This window comes from Nannospalax galili, unplaced genomic scaffold, assembly GCF_000622305.1.
Source record: "Nannospalax galili isolate Female #2095 unplaced genomic scaffold, S.galili_v1.0 scaffold278, whole genome shotgun sequence".
In the NCBI taxonomy this organism is placed as follows: domain Eukaryota; kingdom Metazoa; phylum Chordata; class Mammalia; order Rodentia; family Spalacidae; genus Nannospalax; species Nannospalax galili.
In genome coordinates this window covers 12918195-12932533 of record NW_008347536.1, presented here as the reverse complement: position 1 = coordinate 12932533, position 14339 = coordinate 12918195, and the positions used below count along the sequence as shown (strand labels likewise).

The following is a 14339-nucleotide window of genomic DNA, read 5'->3' as shown; positions in this document are numbered from 1 at the left end:
TAAAGATTTATTTTTATTTAGGTGGTGTGTGTGTGTGTGTGTGTGTGTGTAGGTGCCTTTGGAGCCAGAGGAGTTGAATCTCTCCTGGAACTGGAGTTACAGGCAGTTATGAGCCCCCAATGTGTGTGCTGAGAATCAAACCTGGATTCTCCGCAAGAGTAGTAAGTACTCTTAACGGTGGAGCCATCTCTCCAGCCCATGTCATTTTTTTAAAAAGATAAAGCCATTCTAAAGTCAATGATCTACTATTTACTACATTTATCATTAAATCAAAAAAAAAAAAAAAATACGAAGCTCAGTATCTTCTGAGAATAACACCAAGGATATAGAAGAAGTTACTGCACTCAGGTTTAAGCAAGTATATATGCATGAATTTATTCATTTTACCAGACTTAATGAGTGTGTGCTCTGTCCTTCATATTTTGTCACATGATAAGAATACACATGTGAATAGCAATCTCCACTCATAGTGTAATAAGGCAACTTGATATATATTTGGATAGCTTTAATTTTAAGATGCCTTACCTTATGTTATTGGGTGGAAAACTTCCCTACAACTTCATTGATTTTAATTCCAATGTTTTAGAACTACAATCAACCTCTCACTCTTAGTTTAAGCATTCTCCAGATATCTGGAGATAGTTGTCATGCCATATGTTTTATTATTTAATAAATTACTCCTTTGGCTACTCTTTTTCCTGATGACTTTACTATTGCTGCTTTGTTTTAAACTATGGTGCCATGAGTAGACAGCATTCTAAAGTGAAACTGAATAAAAGCAGCGGGAAATAAGATAACTGTCACCCAGCTCTTTCCATTATTTACCTCTAAAATATTGAGGTAGTATATTGAGATACCCCAACTCCCCAATAGCCCAATATCATCTTTTTGTTCTTGGATGTTTTTCTCAAGGTTGTCCTGTCTCACAAAAACCTATTTCTGTGGTTTACAATTCCTCTTTTAATTTGTAAACTGTTGCATTGTCTTTAACTGAATTGCATGTGGTTTGTGGGACCTCCCTCTAATCCTAGCCTCCAGGTCATCTGAAATGTATTCTGGACTTCCATACTGTCAACATCTCGGCTAAATTTAATGTTTTCTGTACAGTTGGACTTGTTTCAGTTCTTTTAATGAATATCAGCAATCAGTAAAGATGTTCATTAGTTTAGACCCTAAGGTTCTCCTACTCTACAAATTTACCTAAATTTGTTGATAACTAACTCAATTTACTCCCTGTTCCCCCTCCCTTACATTTTTACAAGTCACCTAGGCAGATTATTTTATTAATTGTATAATTTGGAATTTACTTAATATGTTCTGAATAGAATCATTTGATGTGATTGATTAGAATATTTTATTTTCTTTATTATTTTTATTTTATGTGTATGAGTGTTATGCCTGCATGTAGGTAAATGCACCCATGTCCTGCACTGCCTGTGGAGGACAGAAGAGACTGTCGGAACCCCTGGAACTGGAGTTATGGACAGTTGTTAGCTGCCATATGGGTGCTGGGATTCGAACTCGGGTCTTCTGCAAGAACAGTCAGTGTTCTTAACTGCTGAGCCATCTCTCCAGCCCCAATTAGAATATTTTCTGTGTGCAAACACTGTGCTAGCAGTAAAACATTGACTGTCAAGTCAGACAGACCTGCAATAAAATCTCAGCTCTATTATTTGCTTATTGTGAGAATGTGAGCAACTTATATGATTTCTTAACTGCTTTTTTTCTTCATTTAATGAAGACAGTTCTTTACAAGATCATCGTGAGAAGCACATGGAAATGTAACTGTACTGATAGCCTCAGTAGATTTTAGTTTCTTCTCTCTTTTTAGGGTCTAGCCTAGAATTATCACATCTGCGAAACTGCTATTTTCTTTTTCGCAATGATTTTTAGATTAGTTTTCATGTTATCTGTAAGAGTTTAGGGTACAGAGAAAAGAGGGAGTTGGGAAAGAAACCAATGCCAGACCTTCAACAGATTATGATTGCATATATTTAGCAGATGGCAACAGCAGCCTTTCAGCAGGATATAGGCTACTGCGCCCACCCAGGAAAGCGCTGATCCAAGGCTATAGAGTATGGAGAGAGGGACTTAGGAATGCTCAAGTTAAAAAAACAGCTGCAGTGGATACATGGAGATTAGGACATTCTTGGGAAGTATATGACCCTGTTCTTCCTGGCACCATTTGTTCCAGTTTATCTTGAGAACCAGGGATTTATGGTCTCCTTTTCCTGGACTTGTTTCCTAAGCAAGATAGGCTGTGTTGGGAAACAGGCTGTCTCCACAAATAGCCCTCCCAGGACGAAGGGGAGTGACTGATTGATAAAGCCAGGGCAGTCTTCAGAGGGCTTCTGGTTTTCTGCAACCAGGGCATTCTCTCATTATCAAAGTAATATATTAATAACAGATTAAAATCTATAGACCAATATGGTGGCTCATGCCTATAATCCCAGTATTCATGAGGCTGAGACAGGAAGATCTAGAGTTCAAGGCCAGCCTGGGGCTACAGAGTGAGACTGTGCCCCCCCATCTAAATAATCCTGTAAACCTTATAATAAAATCAGTAATAAAATTACTTTTCTAATTCCACTCCTGGCAGGAAAAGCAAAATTAAATAGTCTATGTGTTATGTTTCTCATTCTTGATATGAAATACCTGACAAAAGCAACTTAAGGAAGAAGGGTTTATTTTAGTTCATGGTTTGAAGGTGTAGTCCACCATGGTAGAGAAGACATGGCATCAGGAACGAGGCAGTTGGTTACATTGCATCTACAGTCATGAAACATAGATAAATGCTTACTTATATAGCATTTATCTACTTAGCTTACTTTCTCTTTTTTGTTCAGCCCCTGGAATGATGCTGCCTACGTTCAAGGGTGGGTCTTCCCACTGTGTTTAAACCTCTTTATAAATACATACCCAGAGATGTGGCTCTTAGGTAATCCTAAATCCCATCAAGTTGACAGTCAAGCTTCACCGTCACAGCATATTTAGAGTACATAAATTGTGACATAAGTGTGCCCTATGAATCCCATGATTGTAATTGAGATTATAATCAATTTATTGCTCTGTTTTTTGTGCCCCTTAGTAAGCCTGCCTCAGTTGTACTGTATTTCCACTGCCCACCTGCTCCTCCACACCCATGAGCATTTTTTATGAACTGTTGTAAACACTTTCTAGGCTTTTGTATGAACTGTTTTAATCCTTTTACGCTAATTCTAACACCCATTTCTGCGTTAGTGAATATTTTTCTTACGGGTTACTTGTTTCTTTGTATGCCTGGTAATATTTGCTTGGATACATTATGATTTTTATATTGTTGAGCACTAGATATTTTTTGTATTTTCCATAACTAGTCTTGAGTTTTGTTCTGAGATTCAGTTAAGCTACTGAGAAATAATTGGATCCTTTTGGATTTTGTTTTTATTGTTTGCCAGATGTGTCTGGAAGAGGCTCAGTTTAGGAATACTCTTATACCTAGGCAGATCTTTTTTAGATTATTTAATGCTTAGAGAAATAAGAATTTTCTCATTCTGGTATATGAAAAATAGGCTCTGTTTTCCCCCTGTGTGAGCATGAGGTACAGTTCCCTCCTGTTGTGGGGTGATTTCCTCAAATGCATATGCAGATCAATCCTCTACTGAATAGGAAAGGGGTCCTTCATAAGTTTCAGAGCTCTTCTTCCCTGATGCTGTCTTTTTACCCTCTCCTGTGAAATCTAGTCATCTTGATTTTCCTAGATTCTCAGCCCTGTTTCCTCAATTCAGGGAGTCTGCTAGCCTCCCCAGGTCTTCTCCACCCCCACCCCCACCCGTGCTGTAATCTAAATAAATGCTCCAGAACTAGAGTGATCATAGGAATCATCATTTATTTCTTTGTCTGTGTCTTGAAAGTCATGTTTCACATATTCTGTTTTTGTTTGAGGCAGGAGGACAGATCTGGTCTCTATTTTCTGTGCAATATATATGTGTGTATATACATATACACATAGCTGAACTTTGATATCTATGGGAGATTAGTTCCAGGACATCTCAGTGGATATCAACATCTGCATATGCTCATCCCTTATCTAAAATGGCATAGTATTTGCATATAACCTATATATATCCTTCAGTATACCTTGTCATCTCTAGATTACTTATAATACCTAACACAATGTAAATACTATGTAAATAGCTTTTATACTGAATTGTTTAGGGAATGATGACAAGAGAAAGATTGTGCTTAGTACACACATTTCAAAAAGTATTTTCTATATGTGGTAAGTTAGATCTATCAATGCAGAATTCACATATGTGAAGGACCAACTATATATGATTATTTTTACAGTATTACATGTAATTAGAGTAGCCTAAATATTCAGCAACAGAAGTCTAGTTAATAGAGACCTGACTGACTAAACTCTGGTACAAATTTTCAAATACTTTAATTAAATAACTCACCAATATTATGCCCAACCTTTGGCTTATTGAATTGCCTAGTTTTCCTTCTTGGAAATTTCCTGTAGATTTTGGATCTCCTGCTTCATTCTAGATTGTGTGGTCACTGGTCCTTTTTGAATAGCAGTAATCTTGGGCCTTTTTTTTACTCTCCGATGTTACAGCCTGTTTCTTGGATTTCGTAGAATCTTTTCTCATGATTAGCTTTCTTGTTTTGGTTCATTATATTATGCATTTGGTTCCAGAGAAAAGATTTGTTGCAAGTATACTTTTCAATCCTTGATTTTTTGAAAACATCTTTCTACATTCTCAATTAATTGATAGTTTATCTTGTTCGTAGCACCTATGTTTTTGAAAATCATTCATTTGTAATATTGAAAAATAATGCCAGTTGATTCACTTATAATCATATTTGTAAAGTATTAACTATTTCTTTCTTTGTTACTATTATTTTTTTGCTGCTTGGGTTTTTATTATTTTTTGCTCTTCATGTTTGAACTTTGTTTTTAAATTTTTTATTACATTTTATTTATGTGAGAGAGAGAGAGAATGTGTGTGTGTGTGTGTGTGTGTGTGTTTGTTCGCACATATGCATACCACAGCACATGTGGAGGTCAGAGGACATCTTCCCTGACTCATTTTCTCCTTCCACCGTGTGGGTCCTGTGGATTGAACTCAAATCGTTAGTCTTGGCAGCAAGCGCCCTTACCCCTCTGAGCCATCTCACTGGCCCTCAGGACTTTTTTTTTTTTTTTTTTTTTTTTTTTTTAATAGAGATGAGAACAAGCTAGGTGTGGTGGTGCACACCTTTAGTCCCAGCACTTGGGAGGCAGAGACAGACGGATCCCTGCAAGATCGAGTCCAGCCTGGTCTTCATAGCCTATTACAGGCCAGCTGGGAGTACAGGAGAACCTGCCTCAAAAAGACCAAATATAAATGAATAAATAAATAATAAGAAAGATAACAAAAATCATGTAAGAGCCATCATGTTACAAAAGATTAATTTTTTAGAGTGATTTTTAAAATATTTTTAATATTTGTGTTTCATACAAAACATCCTAATCTTCTTTGTTCCCCCTTCTCCATCTGCAACTTCCCATAGTGCCCCCCCCACTGGATTTCATGCATTCTGTCATTTATATTAAGGCCTATTGTGTCAAGTTAGTATACCAAGACATCCCCCAGTGGATACCGTGGAGAGAGAGGCCTGCAGGTTGGAGAGAAGCCTGTGGGTCGTGCAGGCCCAGGGAAGCAGAGGGAGGTGAGGGCTGGGAACCTTAGAAGGAACTGGGTTGCTCTGGATGCAAAGGACCAGGAAGCATTGGTGGTTCCCCAGGTGTCTGGGGCGCCAAGACAGGGAATGGTACAGGACCCAGGCTAGGAGGAGAGACTGTCAGGGGAGATGGAAGGGTGAATGAGGCTGCGGAGGGCGTGATCGACTTACCTCGGAGAGAGAGGCCTGCAGGTCGGAGAGCACAAAAAATTAATTTAAAGAATCCATTGCCTCACATTGTCCTAGAAACTAAAAACATTACCAGAAAATGTGGATTCCCAATTGTTTTTTTTTTTTTTTTTGAGACAGGGTCTCCCTATAGCCTCAACTGGGCTGAAACTCACTATGTAGACCAGGCTGGCTTTGAACTCACAAGGATCCACCTGCCTCTGCCTTCCACGTGCTGGGATTAAAGGCCTGCCCCACCTGGCCCAGCCCCAGTTTGTTACTTTCAATCCCACAGACAAAAATTATCTGAGTTGTGTATTCATATTATCTTTCCACTTACCATGAACCACGATTTAAGCGGCACTGCTATAGACTTCCTTCTCTTTTTTGCTGCTATGCCTCTAAGGTTCTTTCTGGGCTCCTTTTCTTGCTTGTAGATTTAAAAATTTCCTCTTAAGTGGATGTACTGTAAATAATTTGTAGTATCATTTATTAAAAAATATCTTTCTGGGGCTGGAGAGATGGCTCTGCGGTCAAAAACACTGGTGGTTCTTGCAGAAGACCTGGATTCGAATCTCAGAACCCACATGGCAGCTAACAACGGTCCATAACTCCAGTCCCAGGGGATTCGACATCCTCTTCTGACCTCTGTGGGCATTGCACAACACGGGTGCGCTTACCTACATGCAGGCAATACATGCATACACATAAAATAAAAATAATATATAAAAAATTTTTTTAAATGTCTGTCTTTGTAGTTTTTGAGAAATTTTTATTGAATTAAGTTTTTCAGTACCTTGAAGACACCTTCCCAGTCTTTCTAAGGAGTTCCTTATTTTACTGTTTTTAAAGACCAGATGAATGTGTTTTTAGTGTTACTGGTTAATATAAATATCTTCTTGTGTTTTTCTTCTGTAGGGAATACAGTGAGTAACTTGATTATGATCATACCTCCAATTTTTGGTGGAATTCAGAGCATTAGAGATGGACTGGAGAAGCGGTATGTTGCTGCTTATCTAGCACTCACAGGTATGTAGAATACTTCATCTGAAAAAATGCTGCGCAGATGGGCCATTTTTCTTTCTTGTTTCTGAATGCAGTTACTTGATACACAACTTGGACACATTTTGAAACATTAGAGTGGAAACCTCACAAATGTTGCCAGTGACTTGAACTATATACTTCTAAATCAATTTTTTTTCTTTTACTTTTTTCTTTTATTTATTTTTTTCCCTGTGGAGCCCTGCAGACCAGCTGCAGCACCAGGCTGCCTGTTAAATCAATTTCTTTTAAAAAAAAAAAAAAATTACAGACTACTTCAACTATACAAAGAATAGAGGTAATAAAATAAACACACCCACATATCCTTCTACCTAGCTTTGCCAGATCATAACAATTTGTCATATTTGTTTCAGATCTTTTTCTATTTTTAAAAAATATTTTATTATTTTTATTTTATGTGTATGAGTGTATTGCCTGCATGTATGTGAGTGCACCCGTGTCATGCAATGCCGTAGAGGTCAGAAGAGGGCTTCAGATACCCCTGGAACTGGAGTTAGAATGGTTCGTTGCCTCCATGTGGGTGCTGGAAATTGAACCTGGGTCCTCTGGAAGAGCAGTCAGTGCTCTTAACTACTGAGCAATCTCTTCAGCCCCTCTTTTTCTATTTTTAAGGGGATATGCAACTGCACATAAAATTGAAATTTCCTGTGTATTCCTTGTGATTTTTTTTTTTTTAAAGCTGTCACCCCACCCAGGCTTCCCATCCCAGTCCTGCCTTAGTCTCTAACATGCTGGGATTATAAGCATGTGCTATTGTGCCCAGGCACAGTATTAGACTTCTGAGGACAGAGGAGTATACATGTGAACATAAAAGCATGTAAGAAAATTCTAAGAACTAACTCAGAAAAGAGTTTAGCTCTGCGGGTGTAGGACTGGTAGCTAGCTGTGCAACCCTAGTGGAGCCTGAGACCTAAGAGGCTTGTTTTGAGAATGCACATGCACACCAGGTTGGCAGGTGACCAGTTGTGCTCCTAGGTTCAAACCCAGAAGCAGCCCTATGCTAAAGGCTTGAACTATAACCTTGTTTCTTCTTGAGCCTACAACCAAAAGTATTTGCAAAAGGGTTTAGGAGGAATCACATGTATTAGGACTGTGTCAGAGAAGCTTATCTGCTAATGTTGGTCTTAGCAGTGGACTTGAAATTTGCCCTTTACTTAGGTGAAAGCTGTGAAGCATCTCATCTCATTGTAGTGGGAGAACTACCTCAACTCTGTGAGGAACTTCCAGGAGATGTGTGTCCCCCTGGGTCACCAGGATAGGCTCACCTATAAGTGTATCATAGCAGATCTTGAGGGGGTCAGTTCCAGCTCCATCCTCTGTTACTGCAATCAGAGAATTGTCACATCTGTGGAGGGGCATCTGAGGCTGGCATACTTGGGCTATCACAATAGGCTTCTAGACTTGAGTCCCTCTGAAGTGTGGGTCTTTCACAGGTCTAGGTAGCTAGGCCCCACACTAACCATGGAGCCCTGCTAAGACTCACAACAACCTAGTCTTAAAGCATTTCCTAGTGCTGAAATAGCTACAGTGGTAACAGACTTACAATATACAAATTGGTCTGCTTAGAACTACTGGACAGGCTTAGTGAAGAAGGATGGGTACAAATAAAGCCAGACTTCAGAGACTGAGATAACACCTAATTCTTCAATCAGAAGGCATCATTTCTTGTCTAAAAGCATCAAAAATAAGTAGTGAAATATGACCTCACTAGACAGACAAATAAGTTGCCAGTAATTGACCCCAGAATAATAGAGATAAGTGATCTATAAAAGATTTCAAGGAGGCTGGAGCGATGGCTCAGAGGTTAAGAACACTGGTTGTTCTTGCAGAAGACCTGGATTCAAATCCCAGGACCCACATGGCAGCTAACAACTGTCCATAACTCCAGTTCCAGGGGATCCGACAGCCTCTTTTCTCCTCCACGGGCATTGCACGACATAGGTGCACTTACCTACATGTAGGCAATATATGCACACACATAAAATAAAAATAATAAATAAATATTTTAAGAAATTATAAAAAAAAATTCCAAATCAGAACTGGAGAGATGGCTCAGCTGTTAAGAGCACTAGCTGTTCTTGCAGAGGCCCTGGGTTCAGTTCCCTGCACCCACGTGGTGCGACATGGGTGCACTTCCATATATGCAGGCAATACACTCATACACGTAAAATAAAAATAATAAATAAAATATTTTGAAAAAATAAAAAAGAATTCAAAATCATTGTTTTACGGAAGCTTAGCCAAACTTAGTAAAACATAGCAACAGTTTATAAATTTATTAGAGATATTTATCAGAAAGTTGGATATACTGTTTTGAAAACTAAACAGATCTGGGTATGGTGGCACATGCCTGTAGTCCCAGCACTTGGGAGGCAGAGGCAGATGGATCTCTGTGATTTCAAGGCCAGCCTGGTCTACATAGTGAGTTCTAGGACAGCTGGGGCTATAGGGAGACGCTGTCTCAAAAAGACCAAAAAAAAACCAAAAACTAAACAGAAATTATGGAGTTGAAAAACATAATGAAAGAAATGAAAAAAAATCGATCATACAGAAGAAAAATTTTGAATTAAAGACAGGTTATTTGAAAATAGGCAGTTGGGAGACTAAAAGAACAAAGAATGAAAAAGTTTTAAGGAAATTGTAGAATAGTATCAAAACATATGTATGAATCATTTGAGTTCGTGAAAGAATAGAAGGCAATGGCATAGAACAAAAAATTTTTAGGACTGGAGATATAGCTCAGTTGGTAGAGTGCTTGCCTACCATGCACAAAGCCCTGGGCTTGATCCCCAGCACTGCACAAACCAGGTGTGATGGTTCATGACAGTAATCTGAGCAGTCAGGAGAATGGAAAGTACAGGGTCACCTTTGCTACATAATAAGTTTGAGGTCAGCCTAGGCTACTTGAGACACTGTCTTTAGAGAGAGGGAGAGGGAGAGGAAAAGAGAGAGAAAGGGAGGGGGGGGAGAGAGACTGCAATACAATAGGCAAAAAAGGGGACTTTAACACCCTTTGTGCAGCAGTGGACAGATTATCCAGCCAAAATCAGCAAAGAATCAGATTTAAATTGCACTATAACTGGGCATGGTGGCACACACCTTTAATCACAGCACTCAGGTAGGTGGATCTTGGTAAGTTAAAGGTCTACATAGTAAATTTCAGGCCAGCCAGGGGTTACATAATGAGACTCTGCCTGAAAGAAGTATTTAAAGTATAAATAGGTAAAATAAATAAATAAGTAAATAAATAAATAAATTGTACGATACACCAAATAGACCTAACAAACATTTACAGAACGTTCTGCCCAATGGCTATAGAATTACATATTTATCTCAAGAACACATGGAACTTTCTCCAGGATAGATTGTATGTTAGGTCACAAAACAAGTCTTAACAATTTAAGATTGAAATTATTTCAAGAATGCTTTCTGAGCAGAATGGTGTAAAACTACAAATAAGAGCAAAATGGTTAGGAACTTTGCAAATGTGCAAAAACTAAAGTTTATGTTCCTAAATAACTAGTGAGTTAATGAAATAAAACAAACATAATGTATGAAAACCTGTGGGAGTGGGAGATAGCAAAAGCCGTTTTAAAAGGGTATTTATAGCAGTAGATGCATATATCAAGAAGACTACAAATAACTTAATATTGCACCTCACAGAAGTAGAAAAACAAAGCAAAATAGACCCCCAAAATAGTAAAAGAAAGGAAATAATAAAGATCAAAGCATAAACAAGAGACTAAAAAAAGTACATATGGTCAGTAAAATGAGGATGATGAATCACAACTGATACTACAGGAATAAAGACTCATAAGGAACTATTACAAATAATTATATGCTAACAAATTAGATAAACTAGAGGAAATGCATAAATTCCTAGACACATGTGGTTTGCTAAGTGTTCATAAAGATGGCATCTGCAATCACTGGGGCAAAGGAAAAATGCTTTAATTGGTAGTGGGAAAAAGTATGTACCTTATATCATACACAAAATAAATCCTAAATTGTTCAGAAACCTAAATATAAAAGCTAAAATATTACATGTTCTAAAAGAAAATTTGTGAATTCATGTTTAATATTTGGAAAAGACGTTCTGTGACTCACCATCCAGATGTAAGAAAAGATGAACAAATTGAACTATGCAAGAAACTATGATTTTAAAAAAAAGTATTAACAAAAGGCCAAATAGTGAAATATTTGTAGTCCACACCACAATAAACGGTTTAATATTCCTAATACCAAAATATTTTTTAGCGGGCCTGGAGAGATGGCTCAGTAGTTATGAGCACTGACTCCTCTTGCAGAGAACTTAAGTTGGGTTCTTAGCACCTACATTAGGCATCTCCCAACCAGCTGTGTGTAACTCCAGCTCCAGGGTATCCAATGTCCTCTTCTGGCCTCCTCATTCATTCCCACACACTGACTCACACAGGTATACAAACACGTAAACATCCATAAACATATAAAGAAACTTTAAAAAATTTAAAAATATTGAATATCAAAGGATTAATATCCATGAAGTATAAAAATACAAAAAGTACTTCACTAATGGGATTGATTGAGTGGGTTAATTTTTTAAAGAAAGACATGACGCTAGGAGGGAGGGGGGTGTGAGGGGAATTTGGGAGTAGTTGGAGGGGGAGAATAGGGGATGAATATAATTGAAGTACATAGTACGCATGTATGAAATTCTCAAAGAATAAATTTAAAGTATCAGAAAAATACAGAAGTAGCCAACAAGTATAAGAAAATGTATTCAGTTTATTTGTAAAAAGAGAAATGCAAGGACCCTACAGTGATATATATTATTTCTCATTTATCAGATTTGCAGAAAGACACGTTAACATCACAATATTTTGGCAAGGTTGTGGGAAAAAGAGATATTCTTCATATATTGCCAATGGTAATGCAAAATTTTTGTAACTGGATTTGGCATTTTAGTAAAACTGTGTATATATTTACCCTTTGACCTGAGAGTCACAGTTTTAGGATTTTTTTTTGTGAAGATACATCACCAGTAACTTTAAACTAAATGTGCACAGTTATTTATTGTAGGATTATTTATGATCATAAAATAACAATTCAAAAGCTCATATGCAGAAAATTTGCCAAATACCTGGTGTATTTACACAGTAAATACTGTGGATGTGTAGAAAGGATGAGGAACACCAATGAACTGATAGGAGTGATTTCTAGGATAGACTGTTAAGTAAACAATGCACAATGCAAAATAATGTATGTGATATGAAACTTTTTTTTAGAAAAGGAGAAGAAATCTAATGATGTCTCAAAAAAGAAACAAAAAGGATGAATCGGAAAACAATGAAATTGTTGAAGTCACGGCATGAATAGAAATGGTGCGGAAAGCAGAGAAGAGGGAGTGACAGTCGTTCCAGTGTATCTTTAAAAACAAATTTATATGAGGAAAGAGAAATGAACTGTATAAAATGAAGAACATGCCCATATAGTAAAAGAGTGAAATAGGGGGCTGGAGTAAAATGGCTCAGCAGTTAAGAACACTGACTATTCTTGCAAAAGACCCAGGTTTGAATCCCAGCACCCACATGGCTGCTGACAACTGTCCGTAACTCCAGTTCCAGGGGATCTGATAATCTCTTCTGTCCTCCACGGGCTTTGCATGACATGGGTGCACTTACCTACATGCAGCAATACACACATACACAAAATTTCTAAAAAGAAAAATAATCCAGTGAACTTTTGAAAAAATATTCTCATGGCATAGTCCCAAATTGAAAACAAAATTCAAAGAAGTCTTGACTCTCAGTTTACTAAATTTATTTGCCAGGTTGATTGTTGTTATAGCATTGCTCAAGCTACTTTTTTATGCATTTTATAGAAGAAACAAAAACTGTGTTAGTATTGTTAGAAGGTAGAATTTTCACTGTGGAAGAACGATATACATATTTGGTTGGGGAAAGGCAAGGACAATCCCTGTGGTACTGGGTTGGAATTAGGTATCTGATTTCTTTTTAAAGATTGGTTTCTAACGCTGCTCCATCCTCTGTAGGACCTGGAAGCAGTAATGGTAGGAACAACAAGCACACCTTGTGCTCAGGCCTTCATTTCTAAATGTTTTTCCTCACTAAAAGGATCCAAAACTTCCTAAAGAAATAACTAATTTCTGGACTGAGTCAAGGGAAGTACAAAATAACTTTGGGACATCTTGTCATGCCAGAAAGTATGAAAATAACTCAGAAAGTGGAGCGAATCCTGTTAAAATGACAAAAGTTTTGCCAATCCAAGAAGGTGTGAGTTACAAAATGAAAACTGCTAGTAATGGGTTTTATATGCTATAAGAAAAGAATCTGAGCCTCTGCTTCTCTGGGCCTGCACCACCTGCTGCAGGCCTCTCTCCCACCCGCAGGCCTCTCTCCAGGGTAAGTCCATTGTGCCCTCTGCGCCTTGACTCCCCCAGCCCCATTCACCCTCCCATCTCCCCCGCTGTTCTGTCCTCTGAGTTTGGAACCTGCCCCATTCCTTGTCTTGGGGCCCCAGAGACCTGGGGAACCAATACTGCTTCCTGATCCTTTTCATCCAGACCAACTTAATGCCTTTACTGGGCCCCAGGAGCACTACTTCTGGACCTGGCCCCGCCCTCATCTCCCTTTGCTTCCCTGGGCCTGCATCACCTGTCAGCCTCTTTCTGGGACGTGGGAGCTGACTTTCCTCTTCCTGATCCTTTCCATCCAGACCAACCCAGCTCCTCAGTGCAGTCCACAGGAGTCCTTGGGGCCTTTTCCTGCCCCATCTGCCTTTGCATCTCTGGATGGCACAGCCACCAGCTGCCCTAGACCAGCATCTTTTCTGGGCCAGACTCCCAGGCCAGTCTAACCCCCAAATTCCTAAGGACAAAATAGTTCCTGGAGGGATTCAGACCTTAGGAGAAAGCCTGAAATTATCTGATCCTCATCTGAATTGGGCCTCTGTGGGAACTCCTGAAAATGAAATCAGTCCAGCCACTCCAATGTAAAATCAAAAGAGAGAACCGGAAGCTTAGATGAACCAGCTTTTCATGCCAAAAAGTAAACCACAAAAACACATAAAGTTCACAAAAAGAAGCAGACCTAAACTTGAAGGCCTGAGACTCACACAAGAATTAGAAACTACAAAAGAAATTCACATGTCAAAATCATAGAGAAAAAATAATATGAAAAAACAAAATAACATATCCCAACCAAATACCAGTAGTCCTCTTGAGGAGTACAATGAGAACCCCCTAAAGATAATGCAGGACATAGAACTCAAAAGAACAATTATAAACATGATAAAAGAATTCAGTGAACTTAAAGAACACAAAAAGAAATTAAAGAACTAAATGAAAGAAGATAGGGATATGCTTCTGAATGAATGCAGAAAAGTTAGAAATACTGATG

The 14339-nt window shown here is 38.3% G+C and overlaps 1 protein-coding gene across 3 annotated transcripts in view; it reads left to right on the top strand.

Moving 5' to 3' along the window:
* Acer3 (alkaline ceramidase 3) overlaps positions 1-14339 on the top strand; it is a 198653-nt gene that overhangs the window by 61351 nt on the left and 122963 nt on the right. For 2 of the 3 annotated variants that reach the window (XM_008844216.3, XM_029568868.1), the window contains exon 2: positions 6799-6909. The exons of the other annotated variant lie outside the window; for it this stretch is intronic. In XM_008844216.3, the coding sequence (XP_008842438.1) occupies positions 6799-6909 (111 nt within the window). The remainder of the gene's footprint in view (positions 1-6798; positions 6910-14339) is intronic. 3 annotated transcript variants of the gene reach the window in all.